Genomic DNA, 23,765 nt, shown 5'->3' on the forward strand with positions numbered 1-23,765 from the left:
GCAAATGTGCGGTGTAAGAAAAAGATGTTGATAAAAGACAAAATGTGAAGAAAAGCAACAAGAAAGGGAAAGAAAACAAAAAACAAGGGGCAAAGACATTAAAAGAGGTGGAAACACTGAGAGAGATATGAAGAGAAAGACAAAAGAGAAAGATGGGAAAAGTCAGAGTAAAGTAAAAGTAAATGGAGCGAGCTGGAGATGGAAGCATGGAAAGGAGAATACGATCAAATAAAGCAGTGACAGCGGGGGAAACCAGAAGTGAGAAAGCGCAGGAGAGGGAGAGGCTTGGTTGACACATAAAACAAAGATGAGACAACTACAGAGAGCGAAAGAGGCATTTGTGGAGAAGAAGCTGTTGCTGGAAAATGCAGATACACACCTCGGAGAGAGAAAAGAAAGAAGAGCAGGGATTTAGCTCGTGGAGGGGCCAGAGAGGAGAAGGAGGAGGAAGATAAGAGGAGGAGGAGGAGGGAAGGGAAGCGCTAAAGAGGAGGGGAGGGGACGAAAGAGGCAAGGGAGGACCAGTACGAGGAGAGAGGGAGAGAGAGGCAGATACGGAGGTCCACAGACAGCAGCGGCGTGCAGAGTGCAGCATGCAGACTGGCCACTGACGCTGCTGTTGGATTGAACACACATGCGGACACACACACACCCCTGAGGAGTGTATGAGACATGCCCAGGCTGCTGTCCATGGACACACACACACTGGCAGGGCACCAGAGAGGAAATACAGCAAACCCCCGAGCCTGAGGAGCTATGGAGAGCAGCATGTTCTTTGGTGAGTGTCTATATTTATGTGTGGTTGTGGAGTGTTTACACAGAGCACCTCCTCATCGTGTGTGAGAATCAGTGCAAAGTCCTTCCTTTAAAAGCATGGGAGTAAAAGCACAGGTTTCCTTTGCAGGAAAAGAGCGTGAAGTTACAAACCTAAGAGACCTCTTTTTGTCTGCGTGTGTGTTTTCGCTGCTTTATCACAGTCAAATGCAGAGTGAAAGTGCACATTTTCTCCTCTCCAAAATGTAAATATGTTACAACCTGCCTGTTACTTGTTCTGGAAACTAAAAAAAGGCGGCTAGGGGAGCTGCTCGCTGGAAGCGTGAAGTTGCTCACGGAGAGCTCCTAAAAATGTTGAATGAACCTGCTCATCAGGTAAACGCCTTCCTAAAGCTCATGTATGAGTTTATTGGACTCAATCCTGGGTGGCTGAGAATCCAAGCTTTGGATTTCATTGTGGATGTTTAACCAGCTGACACTCTGGAGGAATCTAAATAAGACTGGAGTCTCCTGGCTTGGGCGCAACTTGATATTCAGTGTAGGTTAGTTAAAGAAATTGACGAAAGGCCCCTTCCATTAGTTTTTATGGAGAAGACTGAAGGAGGCTTTAGAAGACTTAATGCGCGAGCGACTTCAAGTCAAGTGCTCTTCTCACGGCTGGCTTACAGTCACATCGGAGGAATAATTACACAGGGATCCGGAGTTCTAAGGGGGCGATTTGTTAAATGAAATACTTTTCTCTATTCAAGGGATTAAAGCGATCTGAAGTTACAGACCGTGGCTTGTAAGCATCAGAAGGATTTTCTCTTGTTATGCCATACACAGAGGAGGAGGAGGAGGGAGGGAGGGAGGAAAGGAGAGCTGGAAGCTTATAAATGAATAAGCTGTCAGGTGTAGAGACAGCTTGAGCTCTTTGAGATCCACAGTCGATGTCGGTCAGGTGTGAAACTGCTGGATAGCGAAGAAAAAATAAAGGTAGTGCTGGTCGGGCTGGATGAGTGGGTTTCAAGTTTGGGCCCGTTTAACCCAAAATCATAAGAAGTGAAAGTGAAAACGCCAAGAAGAACTCAGAGGTTTCGTCAGAAGGTCACGCTTGTTTTCTTTTCATTCTCATCAGGTGGAATACTAAGAGGCACCTCATCGCCACTGCTCAGTGTAAAACAAATGAAAGGGTAAAGGTCACTGCATACTGGGTGTGCATCGGTTTAGCATTTATGAACGCAATCCTGAGTGCACTGTATGGAGAAAATGGATGGTATCTCTTAAAAGATTAATAATGCTGTTTGTACTCTCGCTCTGCATTGCTGCAGTTTTAACTGGAGCTTGTTTTCCATTGAGGTGATTAATATCAAGTGACTTATGCTGACCTCTTCGAAACAAGATTCCAGTAGTGTAGGAATAAAAATAAACAGAGCAGAAACAAATGCTAATCTCTCATACATCACAATCAGTAAATGAACTCTGAGTGGGGTAATAGGTGCTGAGTGTGGGCTGCAATCATACAAGCTATTAGCGCTGTTGAGTCAGAGGCCCAGAAGATATCTAGCCGGTGTGTTTGCCACTGTGGTCGGCGTTTAGCCTCACATAAACATCTTTTTGGTTAACCTCAGATTACAGAGTGCATGGGAAGTGATTGTTGGAGCCAATTCATAGACAGCTGTGTTTATCAGTGGGCTAAACTCATGACAACTACAGTATGCTAATCTGAAGGGACTAGAGGTAGCATGTGTTATGTAGCTGGAAGCCAGATTTATGCCACACGCCGCTGAGATTTATGAAATTTCAAGAGTAGAGAGTTTATCCTGTAAAGGTTAATTGGAAAATGGGTGAACGTGTAGCTTTCAAAAAGTAAGAATGTTCTAAATCTACCCTTTGTACTCACTTTGTTCATTTTAATGGGGGTGAAATGAGTTTATGCTGCGTGCTTGAAGGGTATTGCTGATCTCACAGCATGTTAAGGGTCGCAGAATACAATCAGGAAACTCCGCAAAAACACAAAAGTGTTAATCATATCTGGAACGTCATCAGCATATGAATGAGTTTTTAGGGGAATTCAGATTTATCTAATAATTGGATTTATATTTGCTGAGAGAACTAGATGGCCGCGCGAGAGCAAGCTTGTTATTTTGAGACTCTCTGGCAGCGCTGGCTCTTGGTCTCTCTGGGCAGATCTTATCGGAGGAACTGCCAGGTTCAGGACAGTAAGAGGAGGCAGAAGGTGGAGGAGAGCGAGCACGAGATGATTCATTATTAATGCCAGTCGGCGTCCTCCAGACATCATTTTTACTTTCTCCCTCTCTCGACATAGTGCCGCAGGAGTAAAAAAAGCTTGAGCCCCAGATACGCAAATCCTTCAGGAAGGGCAATGCAGAGGACAGTCAGAGTCTGAAGCACAGTACGATACAGTAACCACACAAACACACACATCTCGTTCAATGAGCTGCTCTTAACATCTCATACTGTGTGTGCAGCAACACGGTCTCAAAAGGAATGGATAAGCAAAGGCCGGTGGGTGAAAACTTGAATCTATTCCGATCTTGTTTCCAGAAGTCAGATCTCATCTCAGCTCTACATCCTTACGCTTGTGGGCCAAGCGGGCAAAAAAGCTTCTTCAAAAGCCCGAGGTTGAATGCGTATCAGCTCAATTGTGCCTAATTTGATTCATTGGAATTATGTTTTAATAAAATAAGCCCTAAAGCATGCCTTCAGCTGACATTAAAATGTTATCAAGTTGCTTTATGCTGATGTGTTTGCATGTCCTGCAGACACAGAGCATCATTAGCATTGGATTGCTCTCATGATGTGGGGAAAAAATGACAGCTGTGCTAATATTTTTCTTTTAGCTCAGCTTTGGGCACCGCCTACTCTTCAGCGAAATCTTTGGGTTTTTTAATTGTTATGTTCCCGTACAAATTGCTGACTTTGTCTGCTTGGATTTTGGCACTGGGCAGCATCGAGTGTGTTTATCACGGCCTTCTGTGGTGAACAGAACTGTCTGTTGTGGCTGGAAATGATTTGATGAGACCCAGTGAATCCAAACAGTAAAGCATTGGGCAAAAACAATGAACACTTTGTTGAGCTCGAGGAAGCAGGGTCAAGTGCCAAATCTCTATGAGATTATCACTCTACAGTAAGTGATACTTATCCATTTACATACAGTTAATTTAAAATACAAATTAGAAAAGAGCGTAGTTCTTGGATTCAGTTTTTCTGGAAAAAAATCCAAGTCCAATGGCTGTACTGTGATTTCAGCTGCATTCACATGTAAAATGATCTCTCATGCATAAGATAAGATAGGCGTTATTTGTCCCATAGACCAGAATAAATAAATAATAAAGCATAGGAATAAAAAAAATCTCAGTAATAAGCAGGAGCTGCTGTAACAGGCTGCCACTCCCCCGGCGCCAGATGTTGAAGCAACACTGAGAGAGCAAGAAGTGGCAAAGGATGAACAGCGGCTAAATCTAGTGATAGAGATACTAAATTAACAACAATCAAGTGAACTGAAGCGTGACGGTCACTGCTGAGAGCGAGAGCGATGTCAGGTGGACAAGCTGAGAAAGCTAAACGTTTCCATTTTAATATCGCAAAATCAAAAATCCAGCGCACCAATAGTTGGGTACAAATAAAGAAAGTAGTATTGGTCTAATTAAAGCAAAATTGCACAGAAACACTGTAAATGAAGCCTATTATCAGATCTTTGCTGAGACTTCATTTAAGCAACGATTGCATCTTATTTCATATTTTATTTGATTGATTTCATTGGTTTCACATTTTGCAGAGGGAGACAGTAAGCTCTCTTTGCAGTTTTCTGTGTGGCATCAAGTACAAATTTGCGGTTACATTTCATAAACAAACATTTTGCAACCTCAACAACTCATAAATCTTACATTTAGCTCTCGCATACTTGGTGCCATTGCCTGCACGAGAAGCTCACAGAGAGGTCTTCATTCAGCTCCAGCACTTTCCGCACTATGTAAACAGATCAGTACCAGAGAGATTGTTTGGAGGCCACTGTCCTGACACATAACCAGGCTTCTTGTTCCAGTGATCTTTACTGTTCTATTTGTTTGGCTTTTGCTTGTTTACTTTAGTTGTGATGATTTCAGCAGATACTCCTGAAAGGAAAATAGACGACTAGGCCCGGCAAAGTTCGTCATTTCTGACTTGCAGGTTTTTCAGTATTCAATATAATGTGACCCGATGACCTTTCAGAGTGGCTCCGGAGAGAGCCTTGATGCAAAGTAGATGACACCGTCACCTGGATTTACTCAGTCACTAAGTCAGGCACACAGAAGTTCTCTGACATGTATGAAACATGTATCCCATTTGTGCTTTTACAGCCTCCTGTACCTGACCTTTTCTGTCACTGTGTTAAAGTATCATGAAAGGAGTATGGTGCTCAGTAGCTGGGGTCAAAGTTTTCTTTCCTTGTTGCCTTTTATGGTGACCTTTTGCTGGTGGTTGTTGCATTACCTTTTACCTTTTTACACCTCAGGCTTAGGAAATTATGGAAGACCTTAATTCTTTACTCTCAGAGCTCTTTAGATTATTAGCCATACAATATGTGTGGAATTAAGGCTGGAAACCAATCCAATGCTGTGGACCAGATAAAAAGTTTATTTAATTTATTGGCATGAATTTTTGCACAAAAAAACCCAGGGAATTTGTCCAGTGACCTTGGTGATCCTGTTACTGTTCATATTGCACCAGAGTGAGAAATATCTCAGAATAATTGCATCAGTTCCTGTAAAATTTACAGATATTCGACAGCGGGACAAGTACTCATGTCTGATTCTCTAAAATCACCATACACACACGCTAAAGACGTTTTACATTTACATGTAAAGTGAGCTCTCTGAGAGCAGCAGGAGGTCTCTATTTTTTATGTCTCCCTCTGTGCACCGCTGCTCTCTGTCACTCGCTCCACCCCATGAGCACATCAGACTGGGAGAGAGCGAGAGCGCATCGTTACTGTGCCCGTAGAGCATGATGATGTGCAGCTTTAAAGCTGTTGCTAGGCCTTGTTTGAAAAGACGTGATCTGCCAAAGGTGTATGAAAAAGTGACGAAATCTTGTGACAAAGTTGCTAAAACAACAACAAACAGGTGAAGTGAAGTGTGATTATTACTGATGTGAACCAGATGGATGTCAGGTGAAGAAGCTGAGAGAGTTTATATTTCCAAAATATCTGAATCCCAGATTTGGAAACGGAATCCTACACAATAAGTGAAAGTCCAGAAAAATGAATACTTGCCTATATGTTAGCATGCTAAAGGGAAATTGTGAATCTTACACAAATTAAATTAAATGGTTTGGACCCTGATGTCAGTATTTAGCTGAAAGCACTGCAATGTTAAGTTATAGACTAGCCATGGATGGACCCGTATTGTTCCTCATTTCCAGCAGGCAGTGACCCCAGCAGTTATGAAGAGGGTCTATGATGTAAGAATCAGTATATTCTTTTAGGTGACTGAATATCAAATGCCCTTGATTTTATAGTCAAACCCCTCACTCGTGTTTTCAAATAACAACAAGCTGACACCCAAAAAGTGCCTTTAAATGCCTTTAGATGTCTTTACTACTTCTACTAACAATAATAATTCAGTTTTATTAATATAGTTCCAAAACTAGTGCTGTCAGCGTTAACCTCGTTAAAATGACATTAACGCCATAACTGCATTAACGCGGCAAATCTCAGTTAGCGAGTTACCGCGGCTCGCTCCGTGCGTGAGGCTGCACAGCGTCAACATGTTAGCGCGGTTAGCTTGGCCCAGAATACCCATTACCTCAAGACTTTTTATCTGTAAGGTAAACACCCCACAGTAATACAGAGAAAATTCCAGCTACCCCCTATATCCGAGCACTTGGCGACAGTGGGAAGGAAAAACTCCCTTTTAACAGGAAGAAAAGGGGCAGCCATTTGTCACGACCCATTGGGGATGATGAGATGGCCGCCCCTCCGTGAGCCTGGTTCTACTGGAGGTTTCTTCCTGTTAAAAGGGAGTTTTTCCTTCCCACTGTCGCCAAGTGCTTGTCTGAGGTGGGACCAAGTCATTGTTTTGCAAGTCTCAAGTAAGTCTCAAGTCTTTATCTTCAAGTCTCAAGTCAAGTCTCAAGTAATGTCAGGCAAGTCAGAGTCGAGTCTCAAGTCACTGGTGTAAAAGTCCAAGTAAAGTCACAAGTCTGAAATTTTGAATTTCAAGTCCTTTCGAGTCTTTAAAAAAAAAACGAAAAAAAGCATGTTGCAGTTATATGCTAAATGTAAATATTAGACCATGTAATTTTAAATCTGTGTTTTTCTCAACACATGACAAAATAGTGAACTTAGAAAATATACACAAATTGTGAAATTGCACCTCTTTAAAATGCAGCTCAATTAAACCTAGCTCCAAGAATAATTTTCACCGACAGTTCTGAGATAAGCTGCATGTTATTCTTGGATGCGGTTGTAGGACCGGCTTTAAAATCGCATGACAAAAATATCATACATAAATAAATGATATTTTAAAAAAAATATCATTTAAAAAAAAAAACTGCATCACCAACGTAGCCTGGAAAACATTTGCTAGTTAGATGAAGTCAGCTATCTCATCGTAGCATATTTATATGCATATTTATAATTATACGCTTCTTGGAGTGAGCGCATACACTCATGAAGTTTAGTAACTTCCGGTCACTGCAACAAGCCCAGGTACAGTTTACCGACGGATGGGTGCAGGACCTTGAAATGCACCGTGTAGAAAGTAAAGACCATCGTACGTATCATAAGTTTACCAGTCTCACAAATCATCTTCATAAATACACATTCCTTAACCGTTTATTAATAGGACCTTTGAGCTCAATGGTAATTAATTAGCAGTGGAAATAATTTCTGGTAGCATCACAGAAATGTAGCAGTGACAATAATACTGTATGCTGTAATCGCACTGGGCAATTAGTGATACAAAACAACTGTTTTATCCTGTGAATAAAAGTATATGTTTTTGTCAATGTACCATAATAACAGAAGCGAAACGCAATATTGTGTCAGGACAATTCACTATTTATGCACAATAAACAAAGGAGCATAGCGCGACCATTTCTGTTCAGCGCCAGACTTGCTTGTAACCTATATCACTAATTATGTTATGAAAATGACGTATTAACTACTACAAAACACTGACCTTTGTGTAAATGCTTGGAGCAGACTAACCTGTGAGCTGGAGGGTTCTGGGACGTTATCCGGTTGTTCAGTCTGACGTCACTAGCCGTGTCTGGGTCTAAACTCCGCTGCAGGTCCATATATCAAACGATCACTATGGCATTACTGAGAGTTGAAAAACTGTCTAAAGTCTTTCATCTTTAATAAAATGATCAGCGTTCTGCTCTACCAGGTGTAACAATTGAGTTTAACATCCAGGCATCCATGAAAACGGAATTTATGACATTTAACGGAGTTAGAAGTTAGCAGGGAGTTAGCTCGCTAGCTTCTATCTAAATACAATATAGCATGTCCTGACTGCGGGGTTTTGGAAACAAATTAAAACGTACAGCTCTGCTATCACTTCCAGCATAAATGAAGACAGAAAACTAAACAGCAGCGACGTTTGTAGGGTTACTGAAGTTGGGCTAGCTGGTATATAATGATGTGCTACGTGACCGCTAGCGACACAGCTATGTTAGCATAATATAAACAAGCTAACTTTTTTCCCACTCGATAAAAGTTAACGTGAGTGTTCTCGGTGGTCAGAAACAAATGTAATCGCATGGCAGGATGCTGTAAAAGGACCAAACTTCAGCCAGGAGAACAACTGAGATAATCCATCCACAATACGAGATTAGTCATTCATATACTGCTGCATGGGCTGGGCTGTAGTTACATCCTAAGGTTTTAAAAACTGAGCTTAAATAAATGATTAGCGGTAATAAAAGCCGAGGGAGGTCAACAGGGATCACTGACTGTTTTAGGAGCTTTTTGAGATCAAATAGAAGAAAATACATAAAATTAAACATGTTAACAACACAAAAGCCATATTAAACGCAGACTACTTTAGACCCGGAAGTAGGATTCGTCGCGTCATCACTGAACAACCGGATATTTGGTCTTTGAATGACTGCAATCCAGGCCATCCGTCGCCTCTTTGTTACTTCGGAAACATGGCTTGAACAATTTCTCTTCAACGACGTAATCCGATAACAACCGATCTCTTTACCCGTCGGCTTCCCGTGGCTGTCATGCGACCGGCTATTGCAGTTAATAATACAACAGCTTCTTGACATTTTTGTGTTTCTTTTTATCGCTGTGTAACTGATTTTAATTGAAAGCCTGCATGCGCTAGTACCGCTTGCCACGAGTTCCCAGAATCCTTTGCGGTTCTACCCGTGAATGACGTCACATTTTCAATCTCTATATAATATGCATGTTAAATTTTATATTTGGGGTAAAATATCAAGTCTTTTCAAGTAAACCGGTTCAAGTCCAATTCAAGTCCCAAGTCATTGGTGTAAAAGTCCAAGTCAAGTCACAAGTCTTACAACATTTTTTCAAGTCAAGTCTAAAGTCATAAAATTAATGACTCGAGTCTGACTCGAGTCCAAGTCATGTGACTCGAGTCCACACCTCTGGTGCTTGTTCACAGAGAGTTGTTTAATTGTCGGGGTTTCTCTCTTTTACTTTTTTTTTTACTCTTTACAATTTAAAAAGTATTGAGGAGACTGTTGTGATTTATAAAAATAAAACTGAATTGAATTGAACTGAATCTGGTCAACCAGTTGAGGCTGAGGAGAGGGGTAATAATGATAATAAAAACCAGTAGAATACTAGAGGTTGTTGGCAAAAAATAAAACAGAATTTAAGAAAACTAAAGAGACTGAAAAATACTGCATGAAAAATAAATATTGTTTTTATTGTGAGGCATGTGAATAGTGTGGATTAAAGATGCTTTATTTATAAGCAACAGATTCTATCTCGAATGGTGGAAAGAAAGCTAAGTACAGTTACTCACCTTTGAAAGTATTTCGCTTTTATCCATTTCAGTCATTTTTTTCCCCTTCAACATTTAAGGTCGAGTAATAGAAGGCAGTGCCACTGATTTAATTTCACAATAGTGCATAAAGCTACAGTTCAAAATATTAAAGCTGTTACTCTTAATTAAGTACTAATAATTCAAAAATCTTGAGCTATAAAACACTCTAAAAGTGACCACTTACGAAAGGCTTGTAATGGAGATGTTTTATGTGTCTCGAAATAAAATTGCTATTTTTTTCCCACTAGTAACTGTGTCAATAAAATAACACAACTTTATTGCGATTTCCTGTTCAGTGATGGAACAAATCAGTTACTTGTATATAAAAAATCTCAGACTTCAACAATGGTGGGAAGTCAGATTTCATATCCTATCACTCAGCAAACCAAATGTGACCCTATCAAAAAAATGCAGTTTGTCACTCCTCATCTCACTGCAGACTAATCTGACACATCATTCCCGGTGTCTTTGAGCGGGCTGTTTTGACTGTGCGCGTCGAGCTGATGAATGGCGGATTTTGGCTGAGAGAGAGGTGAAGCGAGCCTGCAGGCTAACGTCAGGCCGGCATGTTGAGAGATGGCACGGTTGAATGATCCCTACAGAAGGACATGCTTTGTTAAAGTTGGGACTAGGACGTGCCTCCACATGAGAGACAGCATGTGCTCTTTTTTCCAACAGATGGCAGCGCTCCGGCAACTGGAGGGAAAAGACAGAAGACAGAATGGGAGAAGGGGGGACAAATTGTGGGTTTTTTTCCCCCTCTTCTCCTCTCATCTTTATGACTTTTGCTTTTTATTTACCCCTAACCACTGCCTGGGGACTGAAACGTGGCAAAACTTGTTTTTATTTGTCTCAAGACAGTGGTTTGATATCGTATCTGCCAGCGCTTTAGAGCCACGCTGGCCCGGAGTTCCACTGTTGTTAAATGTGCAGTGATTTAAAAAAAATCATCCCTCTGGTTTTCATTATAGCTTTACGGAATAGCTTCTTTAATTCCTAATGTTTTGGAAGCTTGTGACCGTTTTTTCTGCTCTTTTTCGTTCGGTCCTGGCTGTACTGAAATCAGTCCTGTGCTGTTTTTAATTGGTGGTTTTAAAAGCACTCTGCTGGCGTGGCGCGCTCACATGACAATAAAAATGAAATATTTACTTTTGTTTTTCCTAGAGATGTGTGGGCCAGACCTCACTTGCCATTGACTGATTGAAACATTGCGCTCGCTGCAGTCATTCCACGTCAGCTATTTGTGGTGACGATTTCAGAACGAGAACATCTGTTTTGAAGAGATAAACATCATTGCAGAATCACACGGCGGTTATCTGCATATAAAGCTTGCTCTCGGTAGACAGTTTTGGTCTTATTGTGATTACAAGAAGGAAATGAATTCAGGGAATTCACAAGACTGCAACCTGAATGAGTAAAGTGAAACACTGAAACAACTCACAGAGTGTTCTCTTAACCGTGTAGTAACGCACATTAATGACTGCACTTGCAAGATTAGAGTAAGTAAAACAGTTAGAATGAACCCTTCCATAATGATATAACTTGTAATGGTTATTGGCGAATTGTCGATATGATATTGATCATGGAGGTGAGTTCTTGACTCTGAAATCAACAGCCATATACCTAATGGTGAGTTTCCACAGGATCCATCATTTCCACGTTGAGTTTATTATCTGTGCAACTAGCTGAGCAATTGTGGTGCAATTGTGGTGCAGCTGCATTTTATTTCTGAACAATAGAGCAACGAGTTGCATAATGTTGAGGTTTAAACTTCTTGACTTGCCTCTGAGAACTACATAACTTCATGATCAGCATGGATTATTTCTCATGTTGAAGGTTTTCAAGAACACTTTCTTTGCAGTGACAAAGAAAATCTGTGAAACAGCCATGGTGTTTGTTTAAGTTTGAATTTCAGGAGCAGAAAGTCTATCAGATGTATTCATCCAGTCAGGTGCAATTGTAGAAGAGGCTGTAGGGCATGGCGAGTACTTGTCAGTTATATGACGTTAAACTATTTAGTGGCTCATTGAGCAAGCATCCAGGGAGCATGACCCCTCTTGTGCAAAAACGGCTGGGACATGTAGTAACAGTTTCATTAGCTTTGGCTGAAGAAAAAGAAAAATGCTGACTTAAGATTTAAAACAAAGTGATACAGAGAAGGATGATGTATATATTTAAAACTGAATGTGTGGCAAGAATGACAGACCTCACATAGTTCGTTCTTTTTTTATTCTGGTTGCTGTTCCTCTAACACATGGCCACAGCTTTTCAGCTGCGTCCACACACAACAACAACAACAACAACCCCAACCTCAGGTCCCTGCACGTTTTATACAAGGGAGGCGTGGTGAGCTGATGGAGCTCCGGTGTGTCAGCCTCCCCGGCAGCCGTGCAACAAACCACGCCCTGCCAAAGAATGAAATTGTAAATCTTATTAGTTTGTTTTTCTTTAAAAAATTGTTCAGTCTTCACTATTGACAATATATGAAATCCAACAGCGATGTTGGATTTCTTTACCTAGACGATACCATATTTAGATGAGAAGGTGGAGTTCTACTGTAAGTCATCATCATTCCCAGGCGTTGGTTACAGATCTCTGTGTTGAGCAACCAACCAACAGAAACAGCCACAGCCCTAACTTTAAAGTTTATCAGCATTTAGATGGATAAGTTCTAAAAACAAACTTTCCTACGAACTCCTGGTACACTTTCTCGTTTCGGTCGTTCTGTCTAGCTCTCTCTGGATTCTGTCGTTAGCCACCAAACACAAAAGTTTCTACACCTCATCGCTGGACCACAGTTTTTATTTGTGTGTAGCCTTTTCAGTTAGTGACAGTTTTCAAAAATGATTCTTGTGAAGGAGTTCCTCTCATGACCCCATCCAGTGTTGTCACTCCCTGGAGAATTAGTGGCAGTCTGTTGATTTTTGGCTCAAATCAGCTCACTTGGAAACACTGCCAAAAGGGTACTAAAAAGTACCTGGTACCAGGTAGTACAACCTAATGGAAAACCCTATAAACCAAGGGTAAGTTGAGTCAAGTCGAGTCCATTACATGCTAGTGGAAAATAGGTTATAGAGTATCAGGCTCAAAACATCTTTTGCCTCAATAGCCATCAGAAGAACCGCACTGTTTAGAACTTTTGGACTGTCTTCATTTTCCCCCCGGAGGTTAAAGCCCAGAACAGCAGCACAGAACAGCAGAAGACTTTCATAGTCTTCTTCAGTTGAGATGTGATTAAAAGTTCGAAAAGAAGGTTGCAATTGGACCTGAAGTTGAAACAATGTAATCACAGTTCAGTGTTAAAATGTAAAAATCCTCAAAACTGGAGAGAGGAAATTAGATTACGATGAGTTTGCACTAAAATAATAAAACCATTGCTAGATAATGATGAAAAAAATTACTTTGAAATAATGGAAATCCCCCAAAGGGCATCAAGGTTTTTCCAGCTTTAAAATATTAAAACCAACCCAAGTGGAGATTTGGGGGGATTTCCATGCCATCAGATGAATTACCTGCCCCTCCCTTCCTTCCCTCCCCATCTCCAGCTGCCTCTCTCTTCCCGCTCCACCACAACCACCCACACATGCAGGGCCTTGGAGTAGGGGTATGTCACCAGGGTGCAGAGGAGGCTACCCCCCCCTCTGTCCCCTTCTGGCTGCCTCTGCCTCAATTTTATCCCACAACTTAGACATTCACATTATTCACACTCTCATTACACATACATATAGGATCTTGGGGGTGGGCACAATCACGGAGTCCAAATTACCATCAGGGTGTACACCTCACCCCTGGCGTCGTTGCCCACCTCTCAATTTTAAATGCACTTAGACATTGAGGGCTATCAGGAGGGACTATGCGCTTACCTGCTGCTCCTTGGCAGGTAGCTCCATGCCCTCCTGGGTTTTAATTGCACCTTAGAACACACATGCATCAACACTACAATGAGCGGGTGGAGGGAGGTTTGGAGTCTTCTCCCACCCCCATTCTCTGCGGCCTGCTGGAGCGGGAGGGCTAGGTGGAGTTGGCTGTCCGACTGCGGTCTGGAGTGTGGGGCCTCCCTGCTGCTACGGAGTCGGGGTGGTCTGCCTCTCCCCACCGCAGGGAAAAGGGTAACACCACCTGGGTCTGGGTGCAGTTCCCCCCTCCAGGGGCGGGGGTACCTAGACCCGGTTTGAGAGTACGCTTGGGGAGTGTGATCGTGTGTACAGCGTCTCTTTATGTCTGTCTCCACGTTGGTTGAGTGTGGAGTGAGTGCATATGAGAGCATGAGGGGGGGAATGGATGTTTGTATCTGTGTGTGCCTGTATGTCTGTGTCTATATGTCAGGTTGGGTATCAGACGCCACCTCTCTGGGGACACCTCAGGCCCTCCAAGGTTTGGAGGCCTATCTCCACCTACCACCACTTCCCCTGCCGGTGGCGGACTCCCTCAGGTGTCGGTGCGTTGGTGGTTCTTTGTGTCTGGGGGTGGGCGTCCAGGTACACACCGGCTCACTCCTTGGCGGCCGCTTGTCGGGGCCTGGAGCCTGGGGCTCGCTCGGGCCCCTTCGGGGGTGGGGTGCCCCCGGCCTCTCGGCCTGGGGCTCGGTCACTCAGGCACAGCTGGCGGCCGGCGGAGCTCACGGGCGCGTCACTGCAACTCCCCCTGGCTTCTGCTCCGCGGCTGCTGAGTGAACCCTCATCTGGGACTCTCCTCAGCTCTTACTGGAACAGTGGCGCGGCTGCCCCTCTGTTGGTCTTCCATGGTTTCTTGTGTTCTGGGGGCCTCTGGATGTCTGGAGTTTTGATCTCCTCCATACCTGCTTCACACCCTGGAGGACGGGGCTGTGGCCCCCCCACACTCCCTAGCAGATCGTTACATGGAGAAACCTTTGGAATACAAGCGCGCTGATCCACACAGGTATGCACACGGGTGTTCACTGCTCGTAGACCCAAATTATACCTTTCTTGGCTGCTACTTCGAAGCACATCTGTCCTGTGTGCTGCACAACAACATTGAATATTTAGTATTTACTGCTGTTTACACTTAGCTAGATTAATGCGATGGTGTTGTGTTTAGTATGTTGCTTTGTTTTTTGTTTTTTTTGTCTTTTTTTGCTTGTTTTCTATTCTTCTCTCAACAGGTGATCCAGGAGATTTTTATTTTTTTTCTCCCCCCCTTTCTCACTGTCCCTCTCCCCTTCTGTTTTTCCTTTCCTTCCTCTTTCTTTCTCCCTTTCCTATCTCTCACTCATGTCTGTCCCGTCTGTAACATCTGAAAATAAAATATAATAAATAATAAAAACAAAGATCGACCAAATGGACCAATACGGCAATGCCACGATGATCCATTTGGCAAAGTAAATCCATTGGGTATCCTTGTTGGTCTTCAGACAACAATTCTGATGGCTAAAGAACCAAATGGGACAGGCGAAAAAAAAAAAAAAAAAAAAAGATGAATTACAATGTATTTCACAAGCTGCCAAAAATACTTTTTTACTTCTGGCATTAATTTAAGTTCAATCAATTTTCACTGTACGCTCTGGAGCCAATGTCAGGAATGTCTTGCCTTGGCAGTTGTGGTGGCTGAGGTGCTTAAGTGGTAGATTAAATGATTTGTACAAACCGAAAGCAGGGGCATCATGATGTCGTAGACCTGAATAAAACAAGCACTGAAGATTAATTTAAATGTACGCTTCCAGATTTCGGCTTGTGCATCTTGCCCTGTTGCTGTCTGTAGTTCATCATGTTGCCTTTGCTCTCCCTCCTGCAGGTAACACATGTCAAAATGGCCTCATGCCTGCATTGGTGCGTCCCACCCTGCCTGCTGTCCAGACCTCGCTGGCCATGAAGCAGTTTCTACCTATTCCTTTGGATACAGCCTCAGCGGTCAGCTTCTTTCCAGGATTCAACACAGTGAGTGTCATCCTTATCTCCTTGTGTCATGTGATCGGCTTGCTGGTTTTCAGATTCTCTTTGACTCCTGCTAAGGTCACAGTGAAGGACACCCTCTGTGATCTCAGCAGCAGAGACAGATTTTGTATTTCAGTTGTGTTTTTGCCATATTTGTCAGCATGTTTGTTTAAGCTGTTATTACTGCTTCAAAAAGATACAATGAGGAGCTTTTAGCTTTGAGGCAATAAGCTTCAACCTTTTTTTCCACGTCTTTTTATCAAACACTCTTTCACACAGTTGCACATAAACCATTTAATTAGGATGATTCTTTCAAAGCTTAAATGTGAGTTTGAAAGGGAAGGAGTATGTATAATGTGGCTGACACTTCTCTGAAAAGGCCTATGTCTGTCTATGGATTAATAAATGCTTTATTATGCAAACATTTAGATAGAAGCCATTTACGTTGATCTCCAACCATTTCGTTGTATATCTATTATAGAACCACACATTTTGTCTTTTCTCAGTGCTCCACTAATGTGTTTCTGCATTTCTGTATGTGTGATTATTGTGATTATCGTGCACTTACTCTGCTAAGAGTTAACCTAATCTGTTTTATCTTTATGTGATTTATAGACAGCTCTGCCTTTAAGCTCCAAGTTCAAAACTCATAAAAACAGAGGAGGTTACTTCTCTTGGAAGAATTTGTCTGCAGAGGACCGCTCATCTCCTTGTTAACATTCACATCTGTTTTTATTTTTAATCCAGACGCAGACGACGATGTAGCTTACTGTAGAAAATGCTGAAAACTAGTGTGCATCCAAGCAGTGTAAAATGGCACAATCCAAAATGTGTCTTCAAAACCAGCCATTGTTTCTTTTAAAAATATGGCTTCTTAAGTATTTCTTAGAGCACAGTGAGCCTGCACAAGCATGCTTCAAGATGCACTCATAATGGTAGCAAAGGTCCGGCTGCAGAAATGTTGCAAATAATTTGGCTTCATTTTATGTGTCTTTGTCCAAATAGTTTGCTGATAATCACCAAGATGTTTCCTGGAAAGAACTGTGTAGTTCGCTATTAATTATAGGAAAACAGACGTAGTGTTGAGAGGTTACTTTTTCAGACTTGTATTTGTGAGTAATTGCTGTCAGATCGAGAGTCAATGCGCAGCTGGTCAGCTGAACATCAAAAACTGTTAAATTTGTTTAGAAGCAGACAAACATGAAATTTCTCTCTAATTAGTAACTTCTTACAGAATCACTCGCAGAAAACTTCAGAGAAAATATTAAGACTTTACACTCAAAGTGTTTCCAATTGTTTTTCACATTGTCCATTTTTCACTGTGTTTGGCTCACATTCTTTCTTTGTTGTTCTTAATCAGTGCTGGCTACATCCATAACACCCCTTTGAAAGCTTCTAAAACTTCAAAGCATCTAACATTTTTGACCAATGTTATATACTTGTAGACTTGTATACTGTACCTCTTTTCCAAGAAATGCTTTCAACAGTGATGAAAACAAGATAAATCTGTACTTTTATTCACTGTATAGTTTGCAGCATTATTTCGAAGCCAGATAACAGTGGTGGGTTGCAACACAACTGAAATACCACAAATTGTTACGTAGATATGTATGCATGTAGTGGACTTAATGCATAAGTTAATAGGAACGATATAACCTGAGTTTATGACAAAATCGCAAATAATTAAAATTTAAATCGAGCACCTCTTCTGTGAACATGATTTCTACTTGAGTCAAATACGGTTTTTATTGCATAAGTGGTAAAAAAACAAAAACAAAAAAACAGTTCAGATCCCACAATGCAGCCTCATGGCAGTTTGTCAAACACTCACAACCAGGGTTTTAATAGTTTTGCAATTTTCATTAGTTTTTATTTTTATTTAGTTTTGACTTCAGATTTTCAATTTTATATCAGTTTTAATTAGTTTTTACCAATTGTTTGCTAGTTTAGTTTAGTTTTTATTTTTTTGAAAATCCTTAGTTTCAGTTTAGTTTTGATTAGTTTCAGTTATAGTTTTAGTTTTGTTTGCAATAATTAAGTGTAACAAAATCCCAGTTTCATCATATCAGTCATGCTCTTCTGCTTATCCTTGGGTATGTTGCTATTCCAGCTACCATACCCTGCACCCTGGACAGGTCGCCTGTCTGTCGCAGGGCTAACACGCAGAGACAGACAACTCACATTCCCACCTATGGGTTCTTTAAATAAATAAATAAATAAAGGCAGATGAACAACCAATGATACCAGGCAACTATAAAATGTATATCTTGGCCCCAATGAGACTATTAACTCTTACAGCACCGGGTGTTCGTAATTTTGGTTCAAGTGAATTGATAAACTTTTTGAAGGCAATTGACTCACACAGTTATGTAGATGTCCCCGTCCTGTTGTCTCGGGATGCATCACGCTGCCTTGCCTGGGGTTAGCTTCTGTTTTCTGGGGATGAGGGTTGAGTGTGCTCCCTTACCTTCTCAAGGTAAGCTAGGTTAGCCTTCTTGTGTGAGCTTTTCAAGTGCACTTTAAGGTTTGTGGGATTTTTTTCCCTTTAGAAATGTCCCTCATAATTTGTCTCTTTCCACTACAAGACACTTGCTTTATCCAAAACACAATCATATTCAAAGTAATCCCAAATTGGACTCTGGCGCTTTCTCCCGACTTTTCCTGACACGATTCTGCGCGTGGACGGAGCAGCAACACAGACGACTCGACTAACGCACTTGCCACCTGCTGGCATAATGAGACATCAAGAAAAAAATCTGGAAACTAAACTTCATTTTCACCCTTGACTATTGTATGACACGCACACATCAACGAAAACTAAACACATTTTTGCTATAAATTCAGTTAATTTTAGTTAGTTTTGTGAACACTCATTACAGTTTTAGTTAGTTTTCCTTTTTTTGTTTTTATTTTTATTTCCATTAACGAAAATGTTTTTTCACTTCTAGTTTTCATTATTTCGTTAGTTTTCGTTAGTTTTCGTTAGTTTTCGTTAACGATAATAACCTTGCTTACAACCTATAATCTATTTTCCATCCTTATTTTCATGTAGCCGAATGTGATTTTTCATCTGTCCAGTCTCACGTGTACTATTTTGAGTCCATGAACAGCACTATGAATAAATCAAAAACAGAGTTTGTAGAATTTTAACGAGTCAATATTTGGTATAACATCCTTTACTCTTCAACAAAGCCTGAACTCTGTGGCTATGTTGTAATTTCTTTAAGACGTCTTCAAAAATAGTTCTCCAGGCTTCTTGAAGATCATTCCAAAACCCTTCTTTAGCATTAGCTGCCTTTTGTTCTTTTATTTTGGCAAGATGATCCCACGCTTCTTCAATAATATTGATGTCCGGGCTCTGGGGAGGCCAGTCCATGACTGATAGTCTTCCATTGTGTGCTTTTCTGTCTAGGTATGCTTTTACTTCACTGACAGTGTGTTTGGGATCATTGTCATGCTGAAAAATGAAGCTATTGCCAAATACTTTCCAGATGGTATTGTATTGTTGATACTTTTTTAATGTTCATAATTCAGTCAGTTTTGGCAAGATTTCCAAACCATGACAGGCCCTTCACCATGTTTTACAGATGCTATAGACACTTGCTGTTGATGACTTGAATGAAAAATTTGATTCATCATTCTATAAGATCTGTTGCCACAGATTTTTGGCCCAGTTCTTGTGTAACTTAGCATACCTCAACCTTTTCTCCCCATTTCGTTTCTTAAAAAACAGCTTCTTGACAGCCATCCTTCTTCTGAAACACTTTCTGATGATGCTTTGGTGAGCAGCAGATGGATCAGCTGCAGGGCCAGAAGCACCTCCCGGGTCCTTGTCGGGTCTTTGCTGGATTCTTTACAATTTCTTAAAGATGTGACTTTCACATACAGTTCATCTGCTGTAGATGTGTTTTTAGTCCTGACACGTCGTTTGTCCTGTACCTGTTCCACAAATTTTATTAAGGACAGATACGAAGAGATGTTAAAATAAAGAATGAAGCCACTAATGTCCAAAGATAAACTTTGAAAAACCTTCAGAGAGCCTGGAGAACTATTGCAAGCTGCTTGGAGGCAAAATATAAAGACATGACAGCACAGTACTGTACATGACATTAATGTTTTCTAAAAAGTAGGAAAGAAAATCTAGATTTGGAAGCTGGAGGGTTGCTGGTGGGGTGAACCAATGTACTTTTAACACCAGATAACAAAGTTAAAACACAGTAGTTTCCACTTCCTTGTAAAGCTGTGGTTTCCCAGTTGCCAGGGTGACACATCCCTACAAACTATATACTGCAGACACAAAATGTACCTCATGACTCTAAATTGAAAAAAGTGGAGGAAAATGGATGAATGGATGGCAAAGCAATGCCGACTGTTACAAAAACATGTTATTTTGTCTCAGTAGCTCCATGGAGTTGTGGCGCAAACTAGCTGATACAACAGCGAACTCTGGCAAGAGCAATGGAAGGGGGCTCTACGTTTATTTAAATACTGAGTACTACACAAACCAAGTCACTATAGGAACTTACTGCTCCCCAGATTTGGTATACGTAATTCCCAGATACAGGCGATTTTACTTCCTGAGGGAGTTTTCTGTTCTTATCTACATTCTCACTCAAGCTAATGCTAAGCTAGCACAGACTTACATGGACTTCCACTATATCAGTTGTTGAGCCTTGGTCGTACGTTTTTTCCCACCAGTTGCAAAACCTCACCAGGGGATCAAACACGCTTAGCAAATACAAAAATATTACAGATCCCTACAAAGCACTGCCTACCTCAACCACAGATAGTGACAGGTGGTCACTATTTCTGCTGCCTGCATGTACACCTCAGAAACAAATCTGTCCCAGACCTGGAGTAAGGGTCTGTATCCACACGTGGCTCTTTGGAGAAGTTGCACATTGAATCTCATTGTACTGTGTACAGTGAAAATGAATCAGAATCAGAAGACTTTATTTATCCCCAAGGGGCAATTAACAAACAACAGAGCAGCGTAACATTGAAGATAAGGACAATAAGAACAGGCAATAAGAGTGAAATAATAAATACACAGAATATACAGTATATACATTTTTTAAATTACACAGTGAATACATTCATTTCAGTTAAATTCAAAAAGGAATATAATCCTTTGGTAATGTCTCTCCTTTGTCACAAAAATAGCTTATGTTGTCGCCCATACTTCTGATTGAAAGAGCCCCAGAGGCAGAAATTACGTACTGTGCCTTTAAACCAGCCTGTCTTTCACTTAGTTTGAAAGTAAAACACAGGCTCCTGATGTGAAAGGAATTATGTAGCCTCTTGTTTTATGACAATGAATCTAGAAGCTTGTGTACAGACTTCCTACTATCTGCTAGGAATAATTCTTATCTGAATTATTATTACATCAACATAAGAAAATGCAAGAACAACCATTTCAACAATATATTGGTTCTGAAGTCAATTTTCAAGCAGAAATCCTGAAAACAAGTCATAATTTGAAATTCTATTATGATGTTAAACTGATTATCTCTGGGTTTAGGATCGTTATTCATCAGTAATGTTTTTTGTTGCGATTGTAGGTTTAGTTTTGACAAACTGAAGCACATCAAAACCTAAACACAATATATAATTTATGCCCAGGTACTCAAAGCACTTTCTAATTTCTTCAGTGATTGTTTTGCTGTATACCTATTCTCTATATTTATCTGTTAATACTTTTCCTTTACAGCTCATCCTTTTAAACAGTAACAGTAGTAAACAGCTTTCTGGAATGCAGTGATAGCATGTGGCTGCACAGACCTTATTAGATTTGTGACCTGTGAGGAGCCACCTTCTAAATGGAGCACTCACCCGATGTGCACTTACTGTAGCAGGATGTGTACACCCGTATGGATCTATTGATTTTTCTTTTTGAAAGTAGAAAGTAATTATGAGAAAAAAAATGTGGCCTCACCAGCTCAAATCAACAAGGTCATCACAAAAATACATTGACTTCTGGAAGAAAAAAAAAACTCAAATAGATAACCTATCCTAATTTCTTTCTTTTCTTTTTTCTCCTTGCTGCCCTTTTGAAACACCGGGATAGCTCAATTCAAAATGTGCTCAAACGAAAAGGGCTGAAATATGGAGCACAGCTGGATAAGAGTGAGGAAAAAAAACATGAAGGGTGAAAAAAGTGGGACATTACAGAGAAAAGCCCAGATAACCCATGGGAAGACAGATTGTTTCTGCAAGGAGAGTTTCATGAGAAAGTTCAGGAATACTGTGTCCCTTTACTCGCGCTGTCTAATCTGTATTTAACAGACTTGTCTGCAGATAATGAGTAATACACTGGGAAGCCTCCAAATGGTGGAAAGCTGATACTAGATTAACACAAAGTAATCACCTCTTGCACTCTGTCGCACAGACACACTAACACACACCATCTCAGTCTTTCAACCTTCTTCTTTTCTTTTGCGAGCTTTTGTTTCCCTCCATGTCTCATGTTCTTTCAGACTTTGCTCTGAGCTCCTGATTTCTTAATCACCAGAAGAATGTGGTGCGCTTTTAAAAGTTCGAGAACAAGTAGAAAGTTCATGCATATACTGTTCTGCATGCTGTTGTTCTGCCTATACAATCCCTTTGTAGCGCTTTCAGCACCGGTGTAAGTTTGGATTCAAAGGTGCAACAAAGGAGCCTGTTTGCCAGCTCACAGGTCTGATCAGATTTCTTTATGTGTCACACAGCAGGTGGTGTGCTGAGTGGGAAGAGATATTTTTCAACTTATACAAACAGTGCTGAAAATATCGAAGAAGAAGAAGAAGAAGGAAAATTCTGAATTCAAGTAGTTTCTAAAAGCACAAACACTTTTGTATGATGCTTGCCTTTAATTTTCTTGTGTTTACTGTGAAATTAGGAGTACAAATACAACATTTCCGCCTAAAGTTGTAGACTTTAAGTACTAAGCTGCACAAGTGGAAATTTAAAAAGAAGTAAATTACATAAGCAACTTTGTTAGGATTAACTAAGAAGTTGCTTTCCCCCTTCTGCACATGTACGATATGTCTTCACTCAAGCAGATTATTAGAGGAGCTCTGATTTTAATTGTGCACAGAAACCAAACAGCTGTTTGATTCGGTGGAGCAGATTTAGTGAGTTACGGATCAAGCTGAAGCTAGTTTCCATCTGTACTCCCACTGAAAGCAGACGCTTTATATCTGCCCAGATGAGGTCAGATCTTCTTATGTGCCACCGGGGCTCAATAAACATTTAAGCTCCCCTTTTCAAAAAAAAAAAAAAAAAAAAGCGACATGATCCTATAGGTGATGATGACAGTTCTTCCATTAACGCACTGCAGCAGTAGGAGCACACTCATTCTTGGTAGGATTTGTATTATTGGATGGATTGCGATAGAGTAAAAAAAAGAAATTGTGTAAGTGTTTGCATGTCCACACCTGCATGCAGAGGGAATAATACCAAAGTCTCTAGTTGGGGCTTTGTATATTCTTGTTCTGGGATGAGTGACACATTCAGGAAGTCCTTAGCCAGAGGGGAAGAAACAGCGTTTGTTTTCTCTCTCTCGTCTACTTTCTTTTCCCCCAGTGGGGCGCCTTGATACAATAAAATGTAACAGGAAATATGTGGCTTCAGGCCATAGAAGAAGACTTCATGCATGCAACTACATGTGCTCAGAAACGCACGGGGGAGAAATTCTATTAGGGCAAGTTTTCCGGTTCATAAGGAGCTTTAAGACACACACAGTGATGTTAGTAGTTCAGAAAAGGGTGAAAATGAGAATGTTGTTATGGTGTAATATACGGCACCTTACATAATATTTTACTATACTATTCCCACTTGGGTAAAGCTGCTATTTTTTTGAATATTTGTACCATTGTGAGCAAAGTTGCAACAACAATTAATACATATTACTGATTTTGCATATGGATTTTTTCATTTATTCTATACAGATGTGATTTACTTGATTATCCAAAAACTGCAAAAAATGCGCACAAGTAGTAGAGTTCTTTATTGATTTTGCTCTTGAAATATACAAGTTTTGCTGCAATTATTAATACAGCATGATAATTCAAATATATCCAAGATTATTCTGAATACAATCGCGTGTGAGATT

General features: G+C 40.8%; 1 protein-coding gene across 2 annotated transcripts in view; it reads left to right on the top strand.

The window, feature by feature from the left end:
- Positions 1–496: 496 nt before the first annotated feature.
- znf385d (zinc finger protein 385D) overlaps positions 497–23,765 on the top strand; it is a 102,756-nt gene continuing 79,487 nt past the window's right edge. Inside the window, exons 1-2 of one of the 2 annotated variants that reach the window (XM_085472215.1) lie at positions 497–778; positions 15,534–15,676. In XM_085472215.1, coding sequence (XP_085328341.1) covers positions 757–778; positions 15,534–15,676 — 165 coding nt within the window. In that variant the 5' untranslated portion in view covers positions 497–756. Of the gene's footprint in view, positions 779–14,460; positions 14,682–15,533; positions 15,677–23,765 lie in introns of those variants that run through there. The other variant, XM_085472216.1, reaches the window with a different exon arrangement.

This window comes from Copadichromis virginalis, linkage group LG11 (genome assembly GCF_057382275.1).
Source record: "Copadichromis virginalis isolate Kocher_CV1m ecotype Utaka linkage group LG11, C_Virginalis_male_GT1.1, whole genome shotgun sequence".
NCBI lineage: Eukaryota > Metazoa > Chordata > Actinopteri > Cichliformes > Cichlidae > Copadichromis > Copadichromis virginalis.